A 27519-nucleotide genomic window follows, 5' to 3' on the forward strand; every position below is an offset into this window, starting at 1 on the left:
GAATTTTGTCCTTATTTCAGTTCTGCGAAAACCCCTCTGATTAGACACGGGGAGGGGCCAGGCTCCCTCCTCCCCCCTCCCACGATCACGCCTCCTCTGGCTGTTTAGATTTCCTGACCTACTACGAGGACGGTTTATGGCATGCACCCGCCTGAGTGAGATCTCCTCTCCACCTGTCAGGGCCGAGCCGAGCCCTCCGCCCCTCCGGTCGCCCGCATCCTCCCTTTCGTTCTGGCTCTGGGCGCCGCCTGGCGGCCACTTCCGGAAGTGTCCGCTGAGCTTTGCAAGGGAGGGGCGCGGGGTGGGGAGGGGGGGGTCCTGGCGGGGGTCGGGGCTGCCCACAGATTTGCCTAACTCAAGAGAACCTTGCCTCCGCCCCGCCCCTTCACGGCCTACTGAGAGTTTTAAGACGGCAATGAAGGGGCCGCGGTTCCCACGGAAGGGGCGCCGGGCGTCTCCTCCAACTCCTCGAGCATGGCGGGGTCAGGCTGCCGTCGGGCAGCTCACGACCCGGAAGTCGCTTTCAGCGCGAGGCCCCCGTTGCCGAGTGCGGGCGCGAGGGGCGGAGCGCGGCGCGGGCGGGGACGCGGTCGTCGCGGGCGGGGACGCGGACGCGGACGGGGACGGGGTCGTCGCGGCCGCGGCTCCTCCCCCGGGTCAGAGCCGCTTGAGGCGCCGTCGCGCCGACGTACAGGACGCCCGAGAGGTAGCTGCGAGCGGCGAGGCGACATGAGTGCGGCGGGGCTGCTGGCGCCGGCGCCGGCCCCGGCTGGAGCGCCGCCCGCCCCAGAGTTCTACCCGGAGGAGGACGAGGAGCTGGAGAGCGCCGAGGACGACGAGCGCAGCTGCCGGGGCCGCGACTCGGACGAGGGTGCGTGCGGGGCGGGGAGAGGGGGGCGCGGGGCCAGGGCGCGCGGGGCGGGCGGGCGGAGGGCGCGGGGCCAGAGGCCGGGGTGGGGGGACCCCCGGGGCCGCGACTCCCGCGAAGGGGCTGTGGGGCGGGCTGGGGGGGGGGCGGGACCGGGGCGGCCGGCCCCGGGCCTGGAGTGCCGGTCCGAGTCAAAGCACCCAGACAAAAAGCTCGAAAAGTTGGGGTGGGGAATCCCAGGGCTCGCCGCGCCCCGCACATCGGTAGAGCCGGGGGCAGAGGCGGTCGGAGGTGTTGGTCCGCTTTGAGGCCGGTTCCCCCCCCCCCCCCCCCCCGCCGGGTGCAGCTCGCGTCGTCTTGGCCAAGCTCTCTCTCCCCGGCGCGCTCGGTTCTCGCTCTCCTCACACCACCCTCCTTCTTTCCAAAGTTCCCAGGCATTCTCCCGAGAGGCTGAAATCAGCTCGCCTGACTAGGAGGTGGAAAAACAAAAACAACAACAAAAGCCGGCCGGGCGCCTGGAATCCTAGCTACTCAGGAGGCTTGAGTTGGTTGTTTTTGGGCCAGTTCTGGAGCTTGAACTGAGGACCTGGGTACTGTCCTTGAGCTTTGTCAAGGCTAATACTCCACTAGTTGATCCACAGCACCACTTGCAGCTTTTTCTGGGTAATGTGGTACCAGGGAATCCAACCCAGGGCTTTGGGCATGCTAAGCAATCACTCTACGGCTAGGCCATACTACTGGCCCACGGCTGATTTATTTATTTATTTTTTGGTCGGCCGTGGGGCTTGAACTCTGGGCCCTGAGCTCTTCTGCTCAAGCCCCGCTTTCCATTTTCTAAACGTTAATTGGAGATAAGTCTCAGGTCTTTTTGTGCCGGGGATGGCTTTGAACCTTGATCCTCAGATCTCAGCTCCTGAGTAGCTAGGCGTGAGCCATCGCGCCCTGCTCAGGGCTGAGTAAAGTCTTGGTCCAAAGGCAGCCCAAGCAGGAAAGCTTCTGATACTCCTGTCGCCAATTAACCACAAAAAGGTTGGAAGTGGACCCGCAGCTCAAGTGGTAAAGCAGTATCCTTTGGAAAGAACTACTACTCCTTAGAGATGATGCACTAATCCTGAGTCCAAGCTCCAGGACCAGCGCACACACAGTCTCTCTCTCTCCCTCTTCTGGTATAAATTTGATCTCTAAGTTTAGACTTTCTGGCCCATCTTTTCTCTATTCCCTATGGAGGCCTCACTTCCTGTCTGGGAAGGCGTTCAGTGGGACTGGATCCGCAACCAGGTACTTAGTCTGGGGCTCTGGAAGGGTTTCTAACACTAGGGAAATGGATACAGGGAGCAGGACTTCCTTCATGGTGCCTGCACGCTGTGTGTCCCTTCCCGTGGGCTTCTCAAAGTCCACTTTTTTCATTTTGGTGCAAGGAATGGTGCAAGGAATGAGACAGGGAGAAGAAAGGTGAAATAGAAAAGGGCAGAGAGAGAACCATTTGGGTAGAATATCATGGCTCCTTAGGCCGCAAAGTTAAGACTGACCATCTATCGGGAGTCAGGCTTTCAGGTGCCAAGTAAGCCGGCGGGCTAGTATATGGTAGGACCTCCCTGAACCCCTTCTCCTGAATGGGGCCCCTACAGCCAGACCAGCCCCTAAGGAGACAGGTGCATGATATTGAGCCATTGAAAACTAGAGATTTGGGGTGAAACCCTTTGTATTGCACCCAGTGGCCACCAGGGGGAGCACTGAAACCAAAGTTGACTTTTTCTTTTCTATATTGGATGGGTGAAATTTTCTACCCTTAGGCCATTTGCCAGAGAACAGGGCTAAAACTGATGAAACTTGTGGTTGTTGTTGTTACTATTATTATTTGTTGGCCATGGAACTTGGACTCTGGGCCTGGGTACTGTCCCTGAGCTATTCAGCTCAAGGCTACCGCCTTACCTTTGAGCCACAAGGCCACTTCCATTTTTCTTGTGGTTAATTGGAGATAAGAGGTCTCTAGTTTGCAGATCTCAGCCTCCTGAGTATCAGGCACGTGAGCCACCATGCCTGGCTGAAACTTCTTTTTTCTTATTTTTCTTGTGGGTCATAGGCCTTCAACTTGGCCTGGGCAGTGTCCCTGAGCTCTTCAGCTCAAGGCTGCCCTACTCTTGGGCCTGGGTTTTGTCCCTGAGCTCTTCACCTCAAGGCTACCCCCCTACTCTTTAAGCCACAGCACTACTTCTGTTTTCTAGTAGTTAATTGGAGTGAGTCTCAGGTTCTTTTTTCCCCGGGCTGCCTTTGAACCATGATCCTTAGATCTCAGCCTCTTGATAGCTAGGATTGCAGGCATGAGCCACCATGCCTGGCTTCTCCTTTTTCATTGTATGAATCTGAGGAACAGTGTGTGCAGGGTCAAACCCAGCTCTCCCATGAGAAGAGAATGTACTCTTAAGTTATTGTTGAGCAATGAGTTGGGCTTGGCTGTCTGCAGTTGGCAGGGGTGATGGCCGCTATTTCCCCTGTGCTGCCCTGGCTGTTATGGTGGCAGCCTTGATCGGGACTACCTTTAGCCGATGCAGCTTTTTCTCTGGCTGCCCTTCAGATAAAGGCAGACTTCCATACAGCTGTTTGGGCAAGTTGGAAGTGGCAGTTACTGCATGAAGTATGTAGTAGTTTTCACCTGTGGTTTCATGCAGACCTGCAGTGAGTAGAGGTTTCTCATGTATTTGCTCTGGTCAGTTGTGAATTATAATCTTAACTCTTTTTATTTTCTCAGACACGGAGGATGCCAGTGAGACCGACTTGGCAAAGCATGATGAAGAAGACTATGTAGAGATGAAGGAACAGTGAGTTTATTTGCCTGTTTCTTTATTAATATAAAATTTTTATGGCTGCTGTGTGGTTTTGACCTGGGTACTCAAAAAGCACACAAATCTCTGCACTTCCCCCCTTTAAAGCAATGTGATAAGACTCATGAGTCTGGTGTCTTGTCGATGTGAATGACAGTGCCCAGAGAAGGTAACTGGTGTTCTTACTGGCTGTTGGGACCTGGGACTGGAAAGCGGGCTGCCGACTCCTATTCGCTCTTGTCCCAGTCTCCCTCATTTTCATGCACACCCTCCTCAATTGAGGACAGCCACATAGGCTTGGAGAGCAAACTACTCACCTTTATATGGTCTCTTCCTTTAGAGACAGTAACGTTGTCTAGGCTGCTCTCAAACTCCTGGGCTCTCTGAATACTCCTGTCTCAGCCTCCCAAGTGCTAGTGGGGTAAGGTGCGAATATATAGAGAAACCATGTTTTGTGGGTTTGAAACTTGGAGTCTTTATTAGAAGGCCAGTTGTTGCGTCATAGACTTCTGTCTCAAAGATTAGCAGCCAGAAAATACACTTAATACAATAGGAAATGGGCCAGAGAGAACAACAAATAACAATACCAAAAAGCCAATGGGGAGCTGAATTGGGATGCCATAGTGACCAGAGAACACCCAGGAGACAGGACGAAGGATGAGAGCATGGCATCTAAGCTGGTCCAGGCTTAAATGGACTCGGGTCAGGGGGCAAGGTCATGGGAAGCTCCCAGTTCCAGGAACTTGACTGACCAGGTGACCAGGTCTAGTACCCATCAAGTGCCCATCCCTGTCTCCAAAGATTCAGGCATACCCATCACTTTCCCCTACCCTGAGGACCAGACGCCAGACCTTCATTATCTAAATGCAAAGCTTTCCTCTGGCTGTATTATCTGCATTTCTCTGAAATAGCCCTCCAGGCTTGCTTTGAGCTAGACATCTGCTATTCATGAGTAGCCTTCCTCACCACTAGGCTTTTCAGCCAGGGGAAGGGGCAAGAAATTACTTAAGTTCGGCCTACATAGCCAGATGTAAGGCAGTGGAACATAGTTACTGAATATTGAGGATCTTGGTTTTTGACATCTGAAAGTTTCCTACTTTTAGCCCACGTTCTTTTGTAGGTCCTATGTGCAAAGGTTTGTGGCCATCTGCTGGATTCTTTCATCCTTACTAAGCCTTGCAACTCAGATAATTTAGTTTTAAAACTGACCAGGAAAGATAATAATGGGGTCATCTTGATAATGCCTGTGACCTTTCAAATAGTGGCCTGGGTTTTATTCTTCACTAGCCTTTCCTTGATTGACCTTGATCCCTTTGAGATGTATTCTCATATTTCCTAGTACACAATCCCAGGGAATCTGATTTTTAAATTTTTTGTTTCCAGCCGGATGTGGTGGCCCACGCCTGTAATTCTAGCTACTTGGGAGGCTGAGATCTGAGGATCAAAGCTAGCCCAGGTACAAAAGACCTCTGAGACTCTTATCTCCAATTAACCTGTAGAAAAAGGAGGTGGGGCTTGGCTCCAGGGTAGGGCAGTAGCCTTGAGCTGAAGAGCTCAGGGACAGTGTTCAGGCCGAATTCAAGCCCCATGACCCACCCCCCCAAAAAGTTTCCTTTTTCAGTCTGCCACTGTTCTTTTCACAGACTCAGAGGCAGGCACTGTCTATGGAGTGGAAAATGTAATGCCCTTGGTTTTGAGTACTGACTTCGTGCTTTTTTTTGGTGGGGGGGGGACAGAAGTGGGACTTGAACTCTGGCTGGGGCCTGGTCATAGTTCCTGGACTTTTAGGGAGGGGGAGGGGAGTCATGGGGCTTGAACTCTGGCCTGGGCGCTGTCCCTGAGCTCTTCAGCTCGAGGCTACTGCCCTACCCTTGAGACATAGCCCCACTTCCCATTTTCTAGAGATTAATTAGAAATGAGTCAGGCTTTGTATTGCCTGAGCTGGCTTAGAACCATGATCCTCAGATCTCAGCCTCCTGAGTAGCTAGGATTACAGGTATGAGCCACAGCACTCAGCTCTTCTTGGACTTTTCATTCCTGGCCAACACTCTACCAATTTGAAGATAAGAGTCTATAAAGAGTTTTCCTGGGGCTGGCTTTGAATGGCATTCCTCTAGGATTATAGGCGTGAGCCACTCACTGTGCCCAGCTTGTGCTGGATTTATGCCTGTTCCCTCTCCTTTACTTGATGTTTAAACACTATTTTTAGAGATAATCTTGGTTTGAAAGTAACTATATAATAGTTTTGACTAACATAATGCCTTGTGTGGCTCCCTGTGGCCATTCGGAGTTCATTGGAACCTGCCCTAGGAGGCCTGACCTGTGGGTGAGGGCCAAAGCCTCACTGCTCAGAGATCTCCAAATACAGCCCACACTCTTCCAGTCTGTTGGGCCAGGAGGTAGAAATGTAACATGCCATATGCTTTGTGTACACTTCCTATTCTCATCCAGCTGGGGCTGCATTTTCAATTTTGCCTCTGTACTATTATAAATATAATAGGTATATATAAATTTTTGATCCTGAAAGAGTGGGGCTTGAAAGAAATGACAGGGAAGTTTATCAACTCATCTATTAACAACCCAGTTTTAGAGATTTTAAATAGTTTTTAGTCCTTCAGCGCCTTCCCCTAATTAGATTTCTAAGCCGTGGGAATGTAAGGGCAAGGGTGGTTTGACCTTGGCAAAGGAGGAAAGAGGAATTTTCAGGAATTTAAGGTAAACCAGTCACAAGGTCTGTGGCAGGTCAATCAAGGAGCTGAATTGTAATTGTAATTGCTGTTTGTAATCACTTAACTGCTAATTCTGCTTGCTTGTGTAATTGTTAACTCTCAGTGATTGGTCCTTTTGTAGGCGTATGGTTTCCTTGTGTCTGATTTCCTGCTGGCGCAAAAAAGGACCAAGAGAGAAGTACTTGGTTTGAAGTAATTGGTTATTGTTTGCATTGATCTCTCAGTGCTTAAATTCCCCTGCCCAAGGCAGGATGGGGCTGCAGCCTGGAACCTCAAAGTAGAAGTGTGGCGCTTTCCTTTTTCCTTTTTTTTTTTTTTTTTTTTTTTGCCAGTCCTGGGGTGAGGCTCAGGGCCTGAGCACTGACCTTGGGCTTTCCTCAAGGCTAGTGTTCTACCCTGACTTCTGGCTTTTTCTGTGTTGTGGTACCAAGGAATCGAACCCGGGTCTTCATGCATGCTGGGCAGGCACTCTACCACTAGGCCAAACTCCTGGCCCCAAGCCTTTTTCCTTGTATGCCCTTGATTTGTCCACCATTGGTGCTTCTTGTAATTTGCAGTCTGTATGATTGGACATTTTTGGAGTGGTTCACAGGAGAATCTGCAAAATTAAGGTGCAATGCAAGAACATGGGAGCCTATCCCTTTGTGGTCCCTGTATCTGGAGCCTTCTAAACTGCCATCTGCTTTCCTCTCCCTTGAAGGACACCAGGATGCCCCAATCAGGGAGGACAGCTTCTGTGTGAATGGCGTTTGGAAACGAGGATTGACGTCTTTCATGTGATTTTTTTGTTTTGTTTTTTGAATAGGATGTATCAGGACAAGCTGGCTTCTCTCAAGAGGCAGCTGCAACAGCTGCAGGAAGGTCGGTGTCTGCTCGTCGCTGTGGCTTCTGAATATCCTTGAGATGTGCCTGGCCTGCTGCTCTGTGGGAGCCATTTAAGAGATCCAGGACACATTCTTCTGTCTTCTATCAATAAAGTAGTGGCTTTCAAGCTTTTCCGTGTTTCCAATAGGGAGCAAATTCTCTGGGGCCTACTAGAGGGCTCCAGCTGAGTTCTCTGGTACCTCAAGCGCGGTACTCTTAGGAGCAGCTGCAGTGATGATCTGCAGTGTGCGGAGGGGAGTCTGTAGCACCCAGCAAGGAGCTGGGGCTTTGCTGCTCACTGTGTTCCTATTGTGGAAACACTCCCTATCCCCACCTCAGTGAACCTGCTTTAAAACTTGCTCTCCTTGAACTGGCCTGGGGCCAAGCACTAACATCAGACAACCCCCTTCAGCCCCCCACCCCCCTCCACTGGCTCCTCTTCAGAAAAGAGCAGCTAGTGAGCAGAGGCTTTAGTCTACACCCAAGACTACAGTGGCAATCTGCATGTAATTGAAAGTAGTCATCATCTTCCTCAGCTGTACTAGCAGTCTTTAGTGCTAAAATAGCCACCTAGGGCTGGTGGCTTGGATAGTGCATGTGCAGACCATGCTTCCACCACAGAAAGCCCTCCTGGACAGCCTTGACCAGGTGCTGAAGGAGATTGAGCTTTTTTCCAGGAAAAGGGTCGCCCATTGCCTTAGGGCATAGTCACACATGGTCAGACTGGCCTGGTGTGTCTGCACCCTTTGCTTCTCCCTTTCTCATTGGAGTCTTGGTCGCTTGGAGTGGGCTTCATATTGTCCCAGGGTGGTATCTTCTGTGGGCCTGGGCTGAGGACCCGAATCTAGTGAACTCCATTTGGGTATTGGATTCCTAGGCTTTTTTTTTATTCTGGTGTTACTTAGTCACTAGTGGTGGGAGAAAAGAATCCTAGGACATAATCAGAGCAGATTAATCTTCAGAATACGTATCTGTTGTGTAAATTCCCAAATCCAGGTACATTGCAGGAATATCAGAAGAGGATGAAAAAGCTGGACCAACAGTACAAAGAAAGGGTCCGGAATGCAGGTAAGGGTCTCTAAAATGAAAGCACTCCTGCCTACCTTTCCCTTTGTTGATCCGAGATGTAAAATTAACTCCCCAGCTCCCTGTATGTTCTCCACAAAGTGTCCTGGATATTCCACCAGGGGAGTTTTGGGGAAGATAGACTGCGGTTGGTACCCTTGTCAGGTAGCTTTGGGTGACAGTGGTGGGACCTGTCAGGTGGTTTTCCTGGTATCTCCTGGCGGGTGTTTTTTTTTTTTTTCTCCATCTCTGGTCTGCCTGGCTGAGTACTGGACAGTTACAGGGTCAGATGCTGAACAGGCTGTAGGTGTTTCCACCCACTGTTCGGATTCTGTGCTCAGGGAGAATGGTCCTCCTCCTTTCCCCAAGTATTGCATTGTAAGCCTGCAGAGAGAAGGAACCATGCTTTTAAAAGCTTTGGGGCAGTTGTATGCAGCAAATGAGCTCTTTTGAGCATCTGCTCCATTTACACAGTGGAAGCAACATAAGGCTGTGGTGAATATATAGTCCTAATTTTAGGATACTTGCCATTGCATTGATGGAGGGTAGCCACTCAAGTAAAGGGAAAAAGAACCTTGCAGGAGCGGGGTCAGGTTTGAAAATGAGATGTGTTCCAGCTTTAGTGGATGAGTTGCTTCTCTTCGTTCTTGGAGACTGTCAGTCCTGTTCTTGTTGTGTTGTAATGGACTGAAGGCCCAAAAGTGCTCCTAGATCAGTCCTGATGTGGCTGTAGAAAGCAGAGTCAGTTTTAGAGATAGGCAGTTGTGCTGGTTTGGCTTGCTGCAGGTATGACCGGTCATGGTTATAGCATTGTCTGAAGCCACCATAGCATGGTGCCTTAGGCTGTGTGTGCTTGGGCTCCGGTATCCAGTTGTTTCTGGGGCCAGAGTGCTGAGGGCTTCTGCCCATAAGAAAGCACTGTCTTAGCTCTCAGCCTTTTCCACCAGGCAGCATTAGTTGCTCCCTATGCCCTGTGACCTCTGTGGGATGGGACTGTAGGACATCAGATTTGCACCAGACTCTGCTAAACTCGGCTCAGTACCCAGTAGTCTTTACTGACAGCACACAGTAGGCCATAGCCCTATTTTATTCCCAATGTGGTCTGTGGGAAAGAGGCTGTTCTGTAAACAACCACTAATTGTTAGGTACACAGAAGATTCTCAGAAGCTTCTGAGCACTGCCTGGACAAAACCTGGTGTCCAGAGAATAAGGTCCTAGGAGAGCCCAGCAGGACTTCTGCTATTTCTTCCTGAGCGTATCTGTGTCTCTGGGTAGTGGGAAGGGGAGGGTTGTGAGGGTTGTGGGAGTTGTGGGGGTTGTGGGATGGCTTGACACCCCACACTTGTTTTTGCCTTCAGGCTGAACTGCCTTAGCTGATGACATTCTGGACCAAACTTAAATAAGCACAAGTACTTCTTATGTCCTTCCCTTTTACTCCCACATTTGCTTGTGTAATGTGCTGTCAGAAAGCAGTTCTGTATCTAAATGAGTCCAAGTGTGCCTGGGTGGAAAAGTGTCACATCTGGTGGAATTGAACCTGACTGTACATTGTTTTTCTTTTTCAGAACTCTTCCTCCAGCTGGAGGTAAGTACTGGGCTTGCATATTGGGCTATCTCAGGAAGCTGGCTCTCCTTCTGTGGAGACTGGACACCATCTCTTCCTTTGTTGGTGGATAGCCTTGCCTGTCCTTAACATTGAGACTGCTCACTGCTTCCTGTGGCTTTCCTCATCCTGTCCCTCATATAGGGGCATCATTATTGCTAACTGGTCTTGAAGCAGTCCTACTCATTGGCTCAAAAAACCATTTTTTAGTGGCAACTCTGGGGCCATTTTTGAAGGATGTTCTTGTCCCAGGTGGTGAGTGGGTAGAGATAGTGGTGATTTTTTCAGCCCTGTTGTTGGGAGTCTTTCTAGAACTGGATTTACTGCCTAGAGAATCACATGATACCCACTCTCCCCCCCCCCGCCCCCCAGTGTTTATCACAGTACAGTGCGGGGATCGTTGAAGTGGGTGCTGGCACTGGGGAAGTTCCTCAGTGCTAAAGACAGCCTGGTGTCGGGGGCCCTGGGTTCAAAACTCAGTACTGCTATAAAAGATGTTTACACAGCTGGTTTTTTTTTTTTTTTTCCCTTTTACCGTACTCTTCCCCCCCCCCCCTTTTTTGTGGGTCATGGGGCTTGTACTCTGGACCTGGGGGCTCTCCCTGAGCTCTTTACCTCAAGGCTACTGCCCTATCCCTGAGCTAAGCCCCACTTTCCGTTTTCTACAGGTTAATTGGAGATAAAAATTCTCAGGTTCTTTAGTGCCAGGCCTGGCTTGGAACCATGATCCTTAGGTCTCAGCCTCCTGAGTAGCTAGGACTTGGCCCTGGTTGGCTTTGCTCTCCAGTCCCTGGTGTCACACCTATGTGAGACTTGACTTGTACTTCTGGTCAGTGTTTTCTTGGCTGTTGACTTCCAGCTGCTTGGACTATGTGTCCCTCCAGCTTATGTTTCTCTCTTGCTCAGACTGAACAAGTGGAAAGAAACTATATCAAAGAGAAGAAGGCGGCAGTGAAGGAATTTGAAGACAAGAAGGTGGAGCTGAAAGAGAACCTGATTGCAGAGCTGGAAGAGAAGAAGAAAATGATTGAGAATGAGAAGCTGACGATGGAGCTGACTGGAGGTATGGAAGCTGTGTGTGTATGTGTGTATCTGTGTCTGCCTCTGTGTGTCTGCCTGCCTGCCTTGTCGATCTGTCTGTCTGTTCGTCTGTTCCCCCCCCCCCCATGTCCTTGGAGGACTCCACTTATTCCTGTTGTCTTCTTCCTCCAGAGCAGGGTGTGACCTTGGGGGGAGGGCATTGACAGCTTTCCACCTCCACCTGGTATGGGCTGTGTGGCCTTGAACCAGCTGCTTCATGTGGGTGAGTCCCTTTCCTGACTGTTGAGGCTGTGTTATGAGTAGAGGTGCCCCAGGACAGCATCTAGCTGAGATGCAGGTCGTTCAATACAAGGTGTACCTTGACTAGGAAGTACAATCTTTGTCTTGTGCTTTACCTGACTCTTGCCTGGCCATTGTTCCTGTGTCTTGGTCACTTTTACTAACTTACCCAGCGTATCTGCCATGTGTTTCTGTCTGTCTTAGTTAAAAGGTGTTATCTCTTCTCTCTTGAGCTGCTCTGTCTTCCCCCAGGTGGTATTGTGAGAATTTCAGAGCCAGTGCCATTCCCGCAGGGCACTTGACTATTCTTTGTGGGTACTGGGGCTTGCGGCCAAAGCCACTCTCACCCTAGGGTTTCCTGAACTGTACTGGTAGCCCAGCAGGGTGCAGCAGCTTTCAGGGAGTAGTGCTATGGACTGACTTAGTGGACTGCAAGTAGGCTGATGAACCCTGAAAGGATACAGAGGATGGGCTGGAATTTGGCAAACACTGCAGAGCAGGTTGGTCAAGTCTCATGCTGTGCCCTGCTGCACAGCCCACTTTAAATTAACCATGGTCAGAGGTTCTGATTTCAACAGGGTGCAGGTTTGGCTTTTTTTTTTTTTTTAATGGACATACTTGGAGCTGACTTTGAAACAAAAAGTAACTTATGAGATCCACTCCCCTCCATAAATTTCTGTACTATGAACTCTCTTGGGCCTCCCAGAGGTGTACCCTGATGAGAATGTGCTTGTGTCTTTGATAGTGGGGTGGGGCCCAACTCCTCAAGTCTCTGCTAGCTTCCTCATTGGAGGACTTAGTGGGGGCATGAGTACCTTAGGTCTCTTGTTTTGGAGCAGGCAGGTGCTGTTGTAGCATCTTCAGGAAGCCCATCTTGTTGGGGGGTTTGGTTACTAGACTGCCAACCCTGTGCTGCCTCATTTGTAGCAGTCTGCCTGCTATGATCCTCTGCTGGTGGCTATGACTGGCATTGATGCCTCATTGCTCTGCTAGAGACACCAGATGCTTAGGAGCCTTCATTAGGCTACTGGGAAATAGTGTCTGGTTATAGCTTCTCCCTTTCCATCTGCAGGCAAGGGTATCAGCACCTCACCTGTGATTTGGCATCATAATTGTTGACAAGCCTTAGACATTGTTTGGCCAGGCTGTTTTACAGCCAGAATCGTAACTGGGACAGGAGATGTCCTTAGTGACTTAAGGCAGAGCGTGCCAGGGTGGGAAGACAAATCAATGTAGTGAAATCATTTGTAACGCAATAAAATAGATTACAGAGGTGTTTAAAGCTAGCCATGGGCATTGAAGGTACTGATGTCCTTCCTCAAGCCATTTAGTACCCTTGATATGGAGAGGACTGCCAAGGTAATGATGGAGTGTGCAGAAAAGAGCCACTGGAGCTGGAAGATAATTAGCCTTTCCACAGATGGTGCTGCTATGGAGTTGCATTAAAAGCCTGTTCCCTTCCTCTAATTGACTGACTTATTTCACCTCTGTGGATTGATGCCCAGTGTCAGTGTTGCCCAGCTCTGTGCACAAAAGGTATTTCTACAGATCCCCTCCTTTCAACATGAAGATCTCTTCTACAAACACGAGAGGCTGACTTGAGGCCTTGTCTAAAGGACCCACTGGAATCAGGTGTATCTGGTGACCTCTGAGCATGACCTAAAAAGCATTCACCTTCTGGGGATTACTGCAGGTGGACCTATTGATGCCCAGACCTCTGGAGGTCAAGTGAAGGGCAGTTGTAGAAAAGCTAGGCGAGGCTGTTGCTCTGCTTTAGCTTTAAGGTATGCTGCCTGTGTCAGCTGGGGACCTGGATATAAGGCATGCTGTTCAGAGGGCACCAGGCCCACCATGCTTGCCTGCCACACCAGATTCATAGAATCATCCAAGTGTGCACATTGTCTTTGATGGTGAGGCCAAGATTGTAAGTAGCCCACCTAATCATGTTGAAAATACTTGGGGTTTATCACATTTTCCTTTTGGTGCCAGTACTTAGGATTGAACTTAGGTCAACTGCTATCTTTATTGTAAATTTTACTCCAGTCATTATGATAGCTACTTGTGGTCTCAGTAAAGCTCTTGTTTCCTTAAGAAAATTCTGGGGCCAGGAGTTTGGCCTAGTGTTGAAGTGCTTGCTTAGCATGCAAACCCTGGGTTCGATTCCTCGTTACTACATACTCAGAAAAAGCTGGAAGTGGTGTTGTGGCTCACTAAGCAGGACACTAGCCTTGAGCAAAATGTGTCCAAGAACAGTGCTTACGCCCTGCGTTCAAGCCCCAGGACTTGGCGGGAGGGAACTAGCTGGGAGCATGTGTCATTGAAGTCAGAGTAGAGGTTTGTCTCCTGAGTGACTGAGCTAGTTATGTGGGCCAACTGAAGGAGCATGTCTGCTCCTTCAGTAGCTTAGCTGTGAAGTGCTTTTCTCCTTTGGCAAGGTGGTAATACCTTGATAGCTTTCAGGCAGAGGGGTCAGTGGAAGATAAATGGAGACAATGTGTGTACTGTGCTTTGGAGAACCGGCTAACTCAGAGTAGATACAGGACTTGGGAAGCTTAATCTCTTTCACTTTCTGCATCCTTCCCAGTCTGGGCATCCTTTCCCCCAGTTTATGGATGGCAAAGCTAACTCGAGAAGCACAGCTGTTTGCTCAGAGCACGCAAAGGATCTGGCTAGTGCTTCAACAGAATTCATGTTCACTGCCCAGGCAGCACTGAATGGGTCACAGGGTGAGGCTGAGGGACGAAGTTTGTGCCCTGCTGTTCCAGTTCTGGTCATCACGAAGCCTTCCCAGCATTGCACACAGCCCTGAGAGATGGCCCTCAGTGATGGTGAAGGTCAGACAGGCCTGAGAGTGCCTCAGACCTTCCAGCATCAGTGGATGTGTTGTGCATGAGCAGAAAGGCTCTGACTGCAGTCACCCCATGCAGTGGGCCTGGGGAGTCATGGAAAGGAGCTGGAGTCCCACACAAATGTTTGGGGAAGAGAAGGGAGGAGGTGACCTGGATTTGGGGTGTGACTCATCCTCCAGACATTCTGCGCACGGTATGGAATCCAGGCCATTCTGTGCCGTCGGGGCACTTGTGGGCTCTGCTGTCTGTTTAATGCCATCTGCTCATGGGCAGCTTGGATCTGACTTTACAGTTCTGTCTATGTAGAACACCATGCTGGGCATAACAGAGTTTGAGACTGGTGCTAATGAGCATATTTTTAGGCAGGAAAAAAATATACAAAGGCCATTTTTAAAAAGACGAGGTGTTAAAGAGTCACATGTGATACGTGGATGATATCTCCCAAAGCTTTACAACTTGCAGGCCAAATTGGACACTGCAATGTGAAAGGAGCTCTCCCAGTGCCAGCAGCACCAGAGAGTAGTAGGTGGTTTGTGAACTTCATGGCCTGTCTAGCAGAGTGACTGAACGCAGATGCGGAATTCCAGTGTGGAATTCCCATGAGGTGTGACATTTGGTACAGGAGAAGCTGATGTGAAAGTATTGCTGGGAAGATAGACCAAGCTTCTGACTGGGGAAGTTTTCAGACAAGAGAATAATGAGTGACTTTGTAAGGAGGGATATAGGAGTTCCAACTGCAGAAAAGAAGCTAGTTGGGTGCTGGTAGCGCATGACTAATCCTAGCTACTCAGGAGCCTGAGATGATTGTGATGTGAAACTGTCCTGACTTACCTCCCCTTCACCACTGAAAAACTAGTTTGTGTCAAAAACAAGTTCAGGAATAGCACTCAGGCCTGTGTTTAAGCCTGAGGACTGGCACAAACACAAAAAAAGAAGCTAAGGCAGAGAACCACAACACAAAAGGATGGTGTCTTTGGGTAACAAGTGAGGCCTGGCCTTCACTCTGGAGAGCAGTGGGCCACTGAAGAAGAGTGATATACAAAGCAGCAGGACCTGTGTCTTACAGAGATCACTGAGGAAGGGGCCTTCCTGAGGGGGAGGGCCGCTAAGTAGGTCAGTGAGGCTGAGGAAAGACAGACAAGCACAAGGGGACAGGTTTTGTTGCATGTGGAGGGGGCAGGTGGGAAATATAGGAGAGACAGACAGCCTTGGGAGGGGATGTAGGAAGGATTGAGATAGTCATGGGTCATTATTGCTGGTGCTGATATTGTTGAGTAAAGGACAGCCAGTGTCTCAGGAGGGAGCTGGCCTGGCATCAAAGGCCTTTTATACCACTGGGCTTCAGGGCACCCCCTCTTTGGAAGTGTGAGAGCAGCAGAAATTAGGCACATGAGGACCCGAAGGCTCCTTCAGTCGCGAGAGCAGAGACCTGGCTTCTTGGTTTGAGGGAAAGGAGCAACAGCCCCTAGACTTTTGAGGGTGCCCATGAGAAACTTCCATGTTGGACTGTAGAGCATGGTTTCTGAGGAGTGTGTGTCTAACTTTACTGTCTGAAGCATATACCTGCTGTACCTGTCTTAGAGTAGCATCTGGTTTAGACCATGCAGAGGTCGAACATAACCCAGAAAAAGTTGTTTTGAGGCAGCTGTAGGTAAATATTGCTCAGGAATTACTGATTTCAGGTGGGAGCTGCATAGATTTATTCATTCACTTCTTGCCACAGACTCTATGGAGGTGAAGCCCATCATGACCAGAAAGTTGCGGAGACGACCAAATGATCCGGTCCCCATCCCAGACAAGAGGAGAAAACCTGCTCCTGATATCCATTTCACCAGGCTCCAGTGACCTTCCTTTCCCTGAGACTGTTGAATCCTTTGCTTACCCATTTGATAGAGGGTCCATGGCGAAGGCCTGCAGAAGCCATAGTATTTGATGGGGCACACAGCACCTGGCTCCTCTTAACATGGGTTTGTAGAACGTGGACATTTACAAAGGTACTCAGTATTAGAGGTCCAGCTGGGTTTTAAAACCTCACCTCGGGCAGCTGCCAACCTGATGTGCCTTAATTTTTCCTCCATGGAATGTGAGGACTGTAGTATCTGCCTTTGTGTTCTTCAGTTACCAGGTACCTTGTAAGCAAATGATATTACAGTCAACATAAAGAAGCTCTGTAGCCATAGAAACGGCTGATGGGATGGGGTGCCTGGAGAGCATGGTTCTGTCCCTCTTGAGAAAATAGCTGTTTTTTTAGAGTGCTTCATTCATTCTGCCACCAGCAGAGGGCCAAAGTTCCAGTCTCTTCTCCTTCCTAAAGATTTCAGTGCTGGGGAAGGATAACTACAGAAGTCTAAAGATCTTTGGAATTAAAGTTCTTTAGAAATTCAGACCAAAGTTGTTTTAGTTTGCTATGCTATGACTGTTGTTATAAATACCCAACAAATGCTTTTATATGTTGGTTGACCATGATATTTAGTAGAAGAAACAAATAGGTACTATAAAAGCATCATGTAGCATCATGGTCCGTGACACTGAACATCATATAGTACAGTCAGTGCTGAAGGATAGATTTTTCCTGTTGTGTTGATTTCTGATTTTGGGGGAACCACACTTCTCAGATAGCTTCCTTTAACTCTGCACACCTCAGCTAAACTACTTGTTAACAGATGAGCAGATCATGGAGGATCTGAGGACATTAAATAAGGTATGGCTTGGCTTTTCAGATTCCTGGAATCCCCTCCCTGTGTTCTGCACCAGGTTCTTGTGAACTTGAGTTGCATCTGACACTGGGAGTTGTATCTGAAATGATTTTCTGTTTTTCTTTTTACAGCTTAAGTCACCCAAGAGACCAGGTAAGTGCACAACTTTACTGGCATTTGCAGTCTTTGTACCACATTGTTGGGAAAGCATATGAAAACCTGCCGGAAAATTCGTTGCAGTTTTGAAGAAAAAGTAAAATGTTTATTATATGCCTAAGAGCTGTCATCACAGAAACTGAAGAGAACCACACACAAGCCCTCTATTACCTTTGTCATTTCTGTGGGATTTATTCTAGACCCCCCCCTCCCCACCCCCCCTCCGTGTTGATTGACCTCAGGTCATAGCTTCTGTCCTTTACCTCCCTGCGCCTCAGGTTTGTCTTTTGTTCAGTGCCTACATTCTGGTTTTTATTGTGGATAAAGTACCATGTAACGATGAGGAATTTTGTGGTGCACAAGGTGGATTCGGTGTCCACACTGAGCGCAGCATCAGTATGCTGATCTCCTGGAGTGAGAGACCACCTGGTTACACATCTGAGTCAGGAGGCTTTGTCTGTGAACATCTCTGGCACTCTACCTGGGCAGCACATGAGACCCTGTTGCTTTGAAAAAAAACAAAAAAGATTCTGTCCACTTACAGTTCCTGTCTGTTACTGTAGTTATGGCTCGGTGGTCTATATCAGTTGCCACCCTAGTAATGATTTGATTATAGCTTGTTGGCTGACGGGCTCACCAGATTATTAAATGCTCAGTCAGTGAAGTGCCTGTCTGGTTTCTCCAGCATCTCCATCCTCCCCTGAACATCTGCCTGCCACACCAACGGAGTCTCCAGCTCAGAGATTTGAGGCTCGAATAGAAGATGGCAAACTATATTACGATAAAAGATGGTAAGAAAACACTACCTATTTTTTCTTTTTGTCTGAGACTGGATTTTGAACTTGATGTTGGACAGTGTTCATCAGTACTCATTAGTAGTGTTCTACTATCTTGAGTCATGTCTCCAATCTCAAAAATGTGGTTTTGTTTTTTGTTTTTCTCACTGCCTAGTTTTAATAGTGACTCAGAGAAACCTCTGAGATGGATGGTCCATCTGTGATGGTTATTTCAGATCATTCTCTCTTCCTAATATATTTAGCTGTGGATCTTGCATGTGCTATGCAGGTGTTTTACTATTGACTTGTACTCAGCCCTAACTTAATTTTTGTTTTATTTTGAATGTTTTTTTTTTTTTTTTGAGACAAAGTGTCATTAAATAGCTCACACTGGCCTCAAACTTGTCATCATTCTTCCTCTCAAATGTTGGGACGACACTGGATTTTGGCCCAAATTGGATTTTGAACACAACTCTTAATAGTACATTACTGTATCAGCAATCATTTCCACTATCTCTTTTATGTCTTTGAAAGCCAAGCTTCCTCAGCATTCTTTGGATGGTAGCCTGCCACTTCCTCTATACCCTCTTGCAGGTACCTTTGCCAGCAGGACCAGGGTGCATGTAGTACCCTACATAACTCTCTCATCTGTGTACTGAACTTAATAAGCATTCTGCAGATAAAAAGATTTTGTGGTCAAGTCCATTGGGGAATGATTTTGCTGATTAAGATAAATGAGTTTCCTTCCTGTTCTGTCCCTGTGGGTCCGGTACACTGCAGATTCTCATGTTAGGAGGAATTCTGTATTTGCCATCTGTTCATTCTCATGTGCCATCCCACTGTGGATGTGTTCCAGGAAACTTGGAAACTAACCTTAGACGTGCCTAGGTTAGATTTGAACACTGAAACTCTCAGGCCGTCAGTGTTTTATCATTGGAGAGAAATGGCACAAAAACTATAAAAATGAACCCTAAAACTTGTCTATGTATTCATTCAACAAACATTGCCTTCTGTCTTAGACATTCTAGTAGATAGCACACAGCTCTTGAGTTCTGGTTCAGCATTATTTTCAGGCAGACTCTTTGGTGATGGACCTTTGGTTTGCCCTGCCTTTCCATGTAATTACATGAGAATGTTTTTTGGGGTTGCTGTATGGTCTCTTAATTTATCATGGGTGATGGGTGTATGATAATCCATTTAAGTTTCTCAATGTTTTTATGTAGTATAGAGTTCCAAAATTGGGTTCCAGTTTTCTGGTAGCTAATTGGAGGTATGAGTTTCATGAACTTCAGTGCCCGGGCTGGCTTTGAACCTTGAGCCTCAGACCTCAGCCTTCTGAATAGCAAGGATTATATATAGGTGTGAGCCACCAGGTCCTGCTACCTCTACCTCTCTTGTTGGGTGGCTTTTAGTGTTGTTTTAACACCGCTTATCAGAACCTACCACCACTAGGTGGCAGGTCCGATCTGCTAAATGCAGTGGGCACAAAATAAGATGAAAAATGTTTCTAATAATGAAAACCAAATAACCTTTAAAGATCAAGCCCACATATAAGAATTGTCTTTGGAAATGGTGGATTTTATCACTAACATTTTTACGGATCTGTGCATCTCAAAGCCAAGTGATATTTCAAATGATGTTTATTCGGTGATTGCATTGCTTCAGAGCTTCCTCTTTCTAGACTTAGTGCTTGGACTTTAAGACGTGTCTTGAGGGTGAAAATGCAGAAAAATGAAGGTCCTGGTTCTTTAAAGAAAGGATCCGCAGTGCTGGGTATTTCATAATATAAATAGTGCAATCAGTGTTCATCCTTCCAATGTTAGTAGAAGACATTTGAAAAAGAACACCTCTAGAAACAGTGTTTTGCTTTTCAATGAATTTAAATGTTTTTCAACTGCAGCTTTCTATCGTGTGTGTTTTCCTCCTTGGCTTTGGCAATAAGGCTCACAGTGAGTATAGCAGCAAGAGGTTGCTCCTTTCCATCTCTGGTCCTTATGGAAAGTGGTGAAGGATCGAAGGATCCCTCCCCCGCCCCACCATGTCCCCAGCTCCTGAGGCTGGCTATGTACTTGTCACTTAGGAGCCCTCCTGTTTCTCTCTTGGGCAGACATGGCCCGTAGCCCAGAGGTCAGCTGAGTCCCTTTCTCCTCCCAATAGCACAGTATGTTGGTAGAGCAGTATTTATGGCAAAACATGTTTCATTGAGTTTTAAATGACTTCAGCAGAATTAGGGTGAGCACTTCTCAGCTACATTTCATTTTGAAAGATAAGCATCTTCCTCTGTCCAGCTCATAAAGACTTCTCTCCCCCCACGTCCCATCATGCCTGAAGCTTTCCTCATAGTTTGATTTGGACTAATGATCTCTCAGAAAATACCATGGAAGTAGCTGATATTTTAAAATAACAAAGTTAACTGATGGTGCTATTAGATCTTTTTTTTCCCCTTTCTTTTCTGCTAACGTGAATCAGAAATGAAGTGTTTTACTTGTTCAGTAGATTTAACCCTCCATCCCTGTTGACACAAAAGACCATCAACTATCGGAACAATATTACCTGGAGGTTCTAGATCTGAAATGTAGATTCGGGTTTTGGTAAGTGAAGTGTTAAATTCAGGGTTCCCAGTAGGATACAAAACTCAATTACATCTCTTCCCTCTTTGTCCCACTTTTGAACTTACCTTCTAAAGAAATTGCTTCCATCCAAAAGAATAGTTATTCTAGTTCATTGGGTTTAACAATGAGGCCCACAGCATTAGGAGCTTAATTGTAGGGATTCCCAGGTCAGAATTTCCATCCGTAATAAAGTCAATTTGACATTTATAGCTCCTTCTTCTAGGCTGTTTTTAATGCTTTTTTTCAGCAACTGAATTGGAGCTTGTAAAACAGGTTAATTTTCAAAAAAGATGGTGCACATTTTTCTAAATTAGCTCTATTGATGTTTTTGAGTGGCTTTTCCTTTTTATTTTTTTGGTTTCTAAATGATTTGTGTTTTTCTCTTTATTTTGAGGAATTGAAAATTAACCTCAATAAGGTTGCCATATACTTTTTATCATATAAAATCCCCATTTGAGGCCTTGCCTTTTCAGAGAATTCAAATAATTTCATTTGTGCTGTCCCAGGACAATGGTCCCCCAAAATGATTGTGTTGTGCATGAGACTTCTCCTGATCCTGGAGTCCAGGGATCCCTTGGCTTGGGAGTTGGCTGGTGCTGTGGAAGGGGTGGCGCCGAGGTGGACATTGAGGCACCTTGAGGTACACACCTTGTGCACCTGCGTGGTACCATACCAGAGGTGGTAGCCAACATGGCTGCAGTTACTCCTGAAGTTCACTGGCAGTCAGCCAAGTGTGTTTGGTTTGGTTCTTCTAAGCACAGTTGAAAGAAAACATATCTCATGAGAGTTATTTGAATAGTTGTCTAGGCTGCTATGTTTTAAAAAAATCTTTTTTAATTATGAAAGTGATATGCAAAAAAGTGATACAGAGGGGTTACAGTTGGAAGTCAGGTAAAAAGGACCTCCCTCCCTCCTCCCTTCCTTCCTTGTTGTTCATGGCCCTTGAACTCTGGGCCTAGGCTCTGTCCCTGAGCTCTTGAGCTCAAGGCTACCACCCTACCCTTGAGCCAAAGCCCTACTTCCCATTTTCTAGAGGTTAATTGGAGAAAAGAGTCTCAGGTCTTTTTGTGCCCTTGGCTTCTGGCCTCAATCTTATCCCCCCTGCTTCAGTCTCCTGAGTGCCAAGATGACAGGTGTATCACACCATAATGAGCATGTGTGTGCATGTGCATATTTGTGTGTGTGTGTGTGTGTGTGTATGTATATATAATGCCTATTTTAGAAAAATGAAAGCTATGTGATAGAAGGAATACTTTCGTTAATTTACATCTTACGCTTTAATAAGATTTCAGGGTCTTATTTTATTTTTTGGCTAGTCCTGGGGCTTGAACTCAGAGCTTAGGCACTGTCCTTGGGCTTTTCTCAAGGTTAGCACTCTACCACAGCACCACTTCCAGCTTTTTCTGTATATGTTGAACAGAGAAATCAAGCCCAGGTCTTCATGCAAGCTAGACAAGCGCACTGAACCACTAGGTCAAACTCCTCCTAGCCCTTCAGGATGTCTTTAAAATTACATAGGAACATAGCGGACATAGATTTTCTTCTCCACTTGGCTCTGTGTTGAGTGTGTTACATGCTAATCATGCATTTTTGTATCAAACACCACAGTGGCTTGCTTTTTTAAAGTATTTAGACAGAATCAGAATGATTTGAGGCAGGTTACATTTTGTTTTGTATTTTGCAATTTAATAATTTCTGATCTCCATAGAATGAATGCTTTTCTTTAGTTTAATCATTATTGAAGATGTTAGTGTTTCCATGGGATTGTTAGCTAAGATGGGGAAGAGAATCCAGAAGAGTTAGCGTGTTTCTGTGAGCTGGCTGGTTTAGTGTTCCCTTGCACACTGTAGAATACCAAGCCTTTCTGACCCAGTTTGCTAAAAGTGGCTGGAGAGCTTGGATCTAAATCAGTCTCACTATTCTAATTGCATTCATGATTGACTTTCAGCATTGTTCTCAGAAAGTGCATTGACATGGAGCCCTAAGTTCTCTGCTTCTGGTAGCAGGTTAAGAGTGTGTATAACTTAGGCTGCAAAATCTTCACTGTGGGAGAATACTTCCTTTGTTGGCACTCTTGGGACTCTATCATCTTGTTGTACCTGCAGAGCAGAATCTACCTCCTTCCAACAGATAACTAATAGTAAGATGCTTTATGAGAATTTAGGGTCATGTTCTTGATTGAACTGTGACTGGCCTTGGCCAGGGCTGGCAGCAGCAGCCAACTGATCCTCCCAGCTGTGTCCCTCAGCAGCTGTTCTCTCATCCTTTTGTCCCACTGAGATTTGGCTCAGTCTTCCTTTTTCAGTATTAAGGGATAGGGTAAGAAAGTGGATCAGTTAACATTTTAAATTCAGGTTTTGAACTGGATCATATGGTCTAGAGACAGAAGTCTCTGGTAAAGCTTTCCAACCCTTCTCTTGATCTCAGCGTTCTCCTTTGCAGTGTGGCCTAGAAATTTGAGTTTCAGACCCAGAAGATTCGAGGTCATTCTAATCCAAGGACAGATGCCTTTAAATTCAACCCTTAAAATCCAGACTTTTGCTTAAGTACGAATTACGGAAACTTGATTGACTATATTATTGTGGTGGTGGCATTTGTTTTGTCTGCTTATGTTCTTGCTGTTTTTTTCATCTTGTTTCTGTGCTGTTTCTGGCAGGTACCACAAGAGCCAGGCCATCTACTTGGAGTCAAAGGATAACCAGAAACTGAGCTGTGTGATCAGCTCTGTGGGAGCCAATGAGGTAGGGACCAAGTTTCCTCACTCTGGGAAGTAAAATGTCCCCCGTGGAGTGAAAGTGTTACAGAGGATGTGGGTCACGTCTTCTGTGAGTTACCCCAGAGCAGCACTTGGAGGCACTCAAAGCCAGCCTGAAAGTCCCTGCATTTGCTTACCATCTGGGCTGCCTCATGTGTTCCCTGAGTCTTGGTGAACTCCTGTGCAGTCATTGAGGTGGGAGCCAGAGCTAGACTCAGACGCAGTAGAAGGCTTGACAGTCTGTGCAGTCACTCCTTGCTGAGGGAGGAGTTCCTTGTGGAACACACCCTTCCCCTTTGCTTCTCTAGCATGTCCCTGAGTACTATCAAGCAGTCCTGTTTCTTGCTGTGAGGATTTAATGTGGTATTTGGCACAAGGCCCAGCACTCAGTGCTCAGTGGAAAGGTGCTGGTCCAACCAACATTGACTCCTTGCCTGCTCCCTTTTTGACCCAATGTATCCTGTGGGGCCTGTGAATCTTGAGCTGCTGGGATAATGCCTCTGGGGCTTCGTCTCCTGATCCTCCTGCAGAATGGGGCCTATTGTCAGGTTGCTCAGAGTTCTAGCAGCCAATGCCCACACTGCCCTGTGACTTTTCCACTGGTTGGCCCTCTCAAACTGGTAGTAGTTAAAAGTTTAAAACTTTAGTAGCTGGTCTGGGTGAATCTTTTATCAGTCCACAAATGTCTGCAAAGAAATTGATTTTTATGTGTTTCCCTCTGAAAGTTATTCGTGCCAGTGAGCAGTAAATCTAATGAAACTGGATTATGAAATAACTTAAGCCTCTTGTAGTCTCCTAGCTTCCTGAATTGAAAATGCCCTCAAATGTGACTAGTTTGCAAATTGATTGTTTACTTAAAAGTTAAAGAGAGCCTTCATGATAAATGAATGGCATTCTTCCCTGGGTTTAGCATCTGTGAGCGTGTCTTCCAGCCAAGCTAGAACCAGGAGGGACCTCACAGAAACAGTGTTCCTCAGCCAGGAGGTACTGGGGTCTCGTGTTGTGTTGGTACGTGGCTGTGGGGCTGCTCTACAAGGCATGTGACTTTATAACCAGTGCATTGTTTTCCTGTATGTATGACACTTGAAGGAAATTAATTAGACAGGCAGATCCAATCCTGGCCTCCCATTGTAGATTGCCATGATGCCCATCTGGGCATTTTTGCCCATCAGCGTTGAGCCTCTCTCATCGTGTCCCCTCTGCTGTCCCCGCAGATCTGGGTGAGGAAGACTAGTGACAGCACCAAGATGAGGATCTACCTGGGCCAGCTTCAGCGTGGCCTCTTTGTGATCCGCCGGCGGTCAGCAGCTTGACTTTCCACACCGTCCCTTCTCCCCCGGTCCCTTTTCTGGAGTGGCTTTTATTTTTGGTTTGTTTTCTTAATAGAAAATTCTTAACTTACCGGGAATAGCTACTCCTCGGAATGGAGAATACTTGTAGATTCTGCAAGGCAGGTTTGTGGCTGGCCACTTCGTCCCTGCCACTCTTTCCTGCCTCGGCCTCTTCCAGCCATCAGGCACCACGAGACCTTTCCTGTCAGGAGTATTGGGGGTTTGATCTGTGTTGTTTTTATTTCTATTTTGTGCTTTCACGTTGTCTCTGTTGGAACCTCCTCGTGCTTGAAGGGAGAGCTGTTTTTTTATTACACTTAGGTCTTGCTACCATGAAGATGAGCGGGAAGGAATCCACCACACAGTTTGCATCTGATGGGTGGATCATACAACTCTTTCCCTTACTGAGCCCAATTCACTGTGGCCCCAGAAGCCTGAGGCAAAGAAGATTGATTCTCTTCTCCTGGCTCAGACTTCTCAGAGAAATAAATGCTGTATAACAGCTAGCACATACCATGTATTCCACTGGCAGTCTGAAGACTCTGTGCATCAAAGTAATTTGGAACTGGGAAGTGACATTTTGTATCTCTTTCCATGCTGAAGTTACCATATTTTAAGTGTATTTAATGCAGGTGATTTGTTCAAACTCATCTGCTTTTCCCCAGGCTAGAACAAGAGGTGGTAATTTCCAGTTCTGATTTGTAATTCTTCCCTGTCCCAGTTCCCAGATTGCTACAAGTGGTACATACTCCAGATGGAGCATCTTGGCATGCTGTGGGAGGAGAGGCAGTGAGAGTTGGAGTATTGTGATTGGGGGATCTGTAGACTCCCTAAAGTCAGGACCATTTGTGCTGACACCATGGCTACATGCCCTTCTGTTGGACACACAAGTCACTGGGTGATGGGTCTGTGCACACGGGAAGATGCAGCTAGAGGATAAAAGAATTTGGGCTTCATACAACTGTGAGTACCTCTCTGGGCACAGAGAGGCACATTAGTACGTCTTTGTAGTAATTCCCTGGGTCAAGCCCTGGGATGCTGTTTGTGTTGCCTCTTGTAGTCTGTTGTATATAGCCTACAGCAGGTTGGGGACTGTGGTGACAAATGCATTGCTGTCTCCTGAGTTCTGGCTTCTACAGAGACCAGACCTTTCTGATTGAGTAAAGACTGGTACAGATCTATTTTTGTTTTAATTTATGCTTCCATTTTTCTCCCTGGTGTTGGCATCTTCCTTTTAGAAGGATAAATGATACTGTTTATCAGACGTTGTCTAGGTGTTGGCTCTATTTCTTCTCTGCCCCATCCCTACTGTTAACCATGTTTATCACAGTGCACCACATCTGGGGTAAGCAGAGGCTCCTCCCTTCTTGAGGTTCCTTGGTGGCCCAGGCTGTGAGGGAGGATGTTTCTTGCCACTGGTGTGTGACAGGGTGCTGCTGTGGAAACTTAGTTAAATATGTTTAGTATGTTTTGCCATCAGAGGTTTTCAGAGAGATTTCAATTGATCGCCCATCTTCCTTTCCTTCCCACATAGTACATTGAAGTGTGGTGTGGCTAGGGTCTCATGCATGGCCACAGGGTCTACAGTGGAGCAGTGGCATGTTGCCTTCTGTTCCTGTCTTGTCTAGCTGCAGTTTTGTGTTTTGGTCAAGTCACTATTGGTTTGAAGACCAGGGTGTAGCCACCACTGCTTTCTCAGTGTCCTTAGAAGCCTCACTTATGACCTAGTAAGAGGAGAGGAAATGTGGATCCAGGACATTACATAGGAAATACTCTCCCAATCCCAGAAGGTTTTATTTCTGTTCACTCACCCAAAGGTGGAAAGTCACCAACTGAGCAGAAAGGCCTGTGCATGGATGGATGTTGGGTCTGTGAGGGACAGACCACAGCTAGAGTGAAAGCAGACAGACTCCTAGAGGAGAGGAGGCTGTCTGCAGCCTAGGAGACTGTTCTCATCCCTCAAGGTGAGAACTCTTGCAGTAGGTCCTCACACATCAGGTGAAGCCCCAGATTCAACTGTGTCTAACGACGTGACCTTTGGGGGAGCGGAAATCAGTCCATTCAGGTCTGATCACACCTGCTGGTTTGGTTGGTTGATGTGGCTGGAATCTTAGCTACTCTGGAGTTGGAGAGCATTCGGATTGAATTTCAAGGCCATCCTGGGCAAAAGTTTAACTCCGAGGCAATCAGTAAAGCTGGGAATAATGATACCTCTCTGTCACCCCAAGAAGTATACATAATAGGATCACTGTTCAGGCTGGCCTGGGCAAAAATGTTAAGACCCTGTTAAACAATAAAGCAGGAAGAGATTAAGGGCATGGCACAAGTTAGAGCACCTGCCTAGCAAGTGCAGGTCCCTGAGTTCAAACTCCAGTACTGCCAAAAAACAAAAACAAAAAAAAAACCCACGTTTTCTGTGAGCCATGCCTGCAAATACCACATCCAGTATTTGTTGGGGATTTTTGTATGTCTTGTCTCCAAGCCAGGGTTCTCATGAAAAGTTTGCAGACAGATTTCTGCAGCTGCACAAAGCCCAAGGGCATTTCTGTTCATTTGTATATCAGTGTTTTGGATGTCTTTTAACTACCTACCTTAAATTTTTTTTTGAACTTCTGACTATGTAGGATTCTCGGGACTGATCTATGAATGGAGCCTCATGAATTTGTGTTGGAGATCCTGTGTCAGGGCTTCCTGGCTCTTCTAAGAGAAATAGGAGGGGCAGGGGCAAGCTAAGGGTCACTTTATTTTTTAACCTGACTGGTGTGGGTGTGGGGAATCTTACTATCTACAGTATTTTACTTTTAAGCCTTGAATTTTTTTTCTAAATAATTTCCTTATTTAAAAATTTGGTGTCTTTATCTGGGAATTTGAGATCTCAGTATGTGAATGCATCACCAGTTTTTCCAAAGAGTGTGAACCATTTTAATGCCAGAACCTGGTAAATCTGCAGCCATTTCAAGCAGCTGGTGAGCTTTTTTTATACACTATGGGCTTAACATTAAATGTTTTGAAAGGTGAATGTAAATTGTAAAAAAACAAAAGACAAAAAGACAAAAAAACAGTATAGGGTTTT

At 47.0% G+C, this 27519-nt stretch overlaps 1 protein-coding gene across 1 annotated transcript; it reads left to right on the top strand.

Moving 5' to 3' along the window:
• The first annotated feature begins 608 nt into the window (after positions 1–608).
• Suds3 (SIN3A corepressor complex component SDS3) lies at positions 609–27519 on the top strand. Its single transcript, XM_090320209.1, has 12 exons — positions 609–871; positions 3618–3687; positions 7225–7280; positions 8280–8351; positions 9914–9933; positions 10858–11014; positions 15844–15939; positions 16760–16821; positions 16948–16969; positions 17658–17763; positions 23017–23101; positions 24330–27519. Exons 1-12 carry the CDS (start codon positions 730–732, stop codon positions 24426–24428), a joined length of 987 nt encoding a protein of 328 aa, XP_090176335.1. The 5' UTR covers positions 609–729; the 3' UTR covers positions 24429–27519.

This window comes from Megascapheus bottae, chromosome 28 (assembly GCF_031878675.1).
Source record: "Megascapheus bottae isolate mThoBot1 chromosome 28, mThoBot2.hap1, whole genome shotgun sequence".
NCBI lineage: Eukaryota > Metazoa > Chordata > Mammalia > Rodentia > Geomyidae > Megascapheus > Megascapheus bottae.